Here is a 2,039-nt window from a genome sequence, read left to right as displayed (position 1 = left end):
TCACTGGGAACTAGAGCATGGTGGTTCCACAACCTTGCATCCTCATCAACGATGGTCTCCAGTTACAACAGATCTGGCCAGCCCTCCTTTCATCCCAGAACCCAGCCCTACTACATTATATTTAACTGGGCCATTTATGGTCTGTCTCCCCCTTGGAAGAGCAGTCCCTTGCAGGTGGGGATTGGGCTTTGTTCCTCTTGGGATTCCCAGAGCCTGGAACAGGGTCTGAGACTAGGACTTATGGAGCATTCGCTGACTGATATTTGCTGACTGAGATCTGGCTCATCTGACCAAACTCATTCAGGTGGTCAGTGATGGAGCTGCCGCCAGAACACCTGATGCCTCCTCTGAGTCCAAATTCCAGGGATCTCTTCTAATTCATCCCCTTCCCCAGCATCCTGAATGAAGCCTGATATGGGTAAATGTTGTGAAATCAATGACCTTTATCCTAACGACGGGGTCTGAGGGTCCCCTCCAGCCTCCTAACCTGTCCTTTGCCACCATTCACCAACATGCTCTATCCTCTTAGCCAGGTGGCTCCAAAGTCAGGTGCATGGTCTGTAGTGACCCCACCCAGGGAAGAGCCCGGAGACAGAACGGTGTGAAAGCACCTTCTTGGTAGGAAACAAGTTAGACGGGGCCAGGGAAAAGGGCACAAACCTGGCAAGTCCCTCCATGCTGAGCTCCACAAAACTGTCCCTGTCACATATTTCACTAAGCTATTAAAAACTCTAGGTCAGGCCTTGCAGACACCGCCGCCGCCGCCCCGGATATTCCCGCATCCAGCCATGGTCAACCCCACCGTGTTCTTCGACATCGCTGCCGACGGCGAGCCCTTGGGCCGCGTCTCCTTCGAGCTGTTTGCAGACAAAGTCCCAAAGACGGCAGAAAACTTTCGTGTTCTGAGCACCGGGGAGAAAGGATTTGGTTATAAAGGTTCCTGCTTTCACAGAATTATTCCGGGATTTATGTGCCAGGGTGGGGACTTCACACGCCACAATGGCACAGGCGGCAAGTCCATCTACGGGGAGAAATTCGATGATGAGAATTTCATCCTGAAGCACACAGGTCCTGGCATCTTGTCCATGGCAAATGCTGGACCCAACACAAACGGTTCCCAGTTCTTCATCTGCACGGCCAAGACCGAGTGGCTGGATGGCAAGCATGTGGTCTTCGGCCAGGTGAAAGATGGCATGGGTGTTGTGACAGCCATGGAGCGCTATGGGTCCAGGAATGGCAAGACCAGCAAGAAGATTACCATTACTGACTGTGGACAACTCTAATACATTTGACGTGGGTTTTATTTTAACCACCAGACCATTCCTTCTGTAGCTCAGGAGAGCACCCCTTCACCCCTCTCTGCTTGGAAATGTTCTGTAATCTTTGTGCTCTCGCCGCAGTTCATTGGGTTCCATATTTTCCTTACCCCTTCCAAGTCTAGCTGGATTGCAGAGTTAAGTTTATGATTATGAAATAAAAACTAATCAACAACAACAAAAAAAAAAAAAAAAAAAAAAAAAAACTCTAGGTCAGAAGAAAAAAATTCAAACTAGACATTTTGCTTATCTAATGTTGTAAAAACAAACAAAATGTTGTAATATTTTGAAAATACTATTTTTCATGGTTTCGTGGGTTGGCTGATCCCAGCTGGGTAATTCTTTGACCACTATGGCACCAGATGAGGTTCTCCACTTGGCTGCACTCAGCTGATGGTTAGAATCAGCTATAAATTACAAGAAGACTCACTCAGGTGTCTGGTACGTAGGTGGTCCTCCACAGAGTTAACTTGGGCTTCCTCACTGCATGGCGGTCTTAGAGTAGCTGGACTTCTTATATAACGACTGGATTCCAAGAGGGAGGAGCTTCTAGTCCTCTTGAGCCTGGGTTTGGAAGCCTCAAAACATCACTCCTGCCATATTCGATTGGTCAAAGTAAATCACAAGGTCGAGTCCAGACTCCTGGAGAAGGGATACCGAGGACCTCCTGGTATTTGCAGCAGCAGACACATTCAGGCAAGAAAAGGATTGATGGAAAATATC

General features: G+C 48.3%; 1 protein-coding gene across 1 annotated transcript; it reads left to right on the top strand.

Moving 5' to 3' along the window:
• The first annotated feature begins 759 nt into the window (after window positions 1–759).
• On the top strand, window positions 760–1,388 carry LOC150013415 (peptidyl-prolyl cis-trans isomerase A). The gene has a single exon (XM_090275925.1). The coding sequence runs from the start codon at window positions 789–791 to the stop codon at window positions 1,281–1,283; it is 495 nt and encodes a 164-aa protein (XP_090132051.1). The 5' UTR covers window positions 760–788; the 3' UTR covers window positions 1,284–1,388.
• The last annotated feature ends 651 nt before the right edge of the window (window positions 1,389–2,039 follow it).

The sequence above is a fragment of the Furipterus horrens genome, unplaced genomic scaffold, assembly GCF_987537825.1.
Source record: "Furipterus horrens unplaced genomic scaffold, mFurHor1.1.pri manual_scaffold_4, whole genome shotgun sequence".
Taxonomy (NCBI): domain Eukaryota; kingdom Metazoa; phylum Chordata; class Mammalia; order Chiroptera; family Furipteridae; genus Furipterus; species Furipterus horrens.
This window is presented reverse-complemented; position numbering and strand designations above follow the sequence as displayed.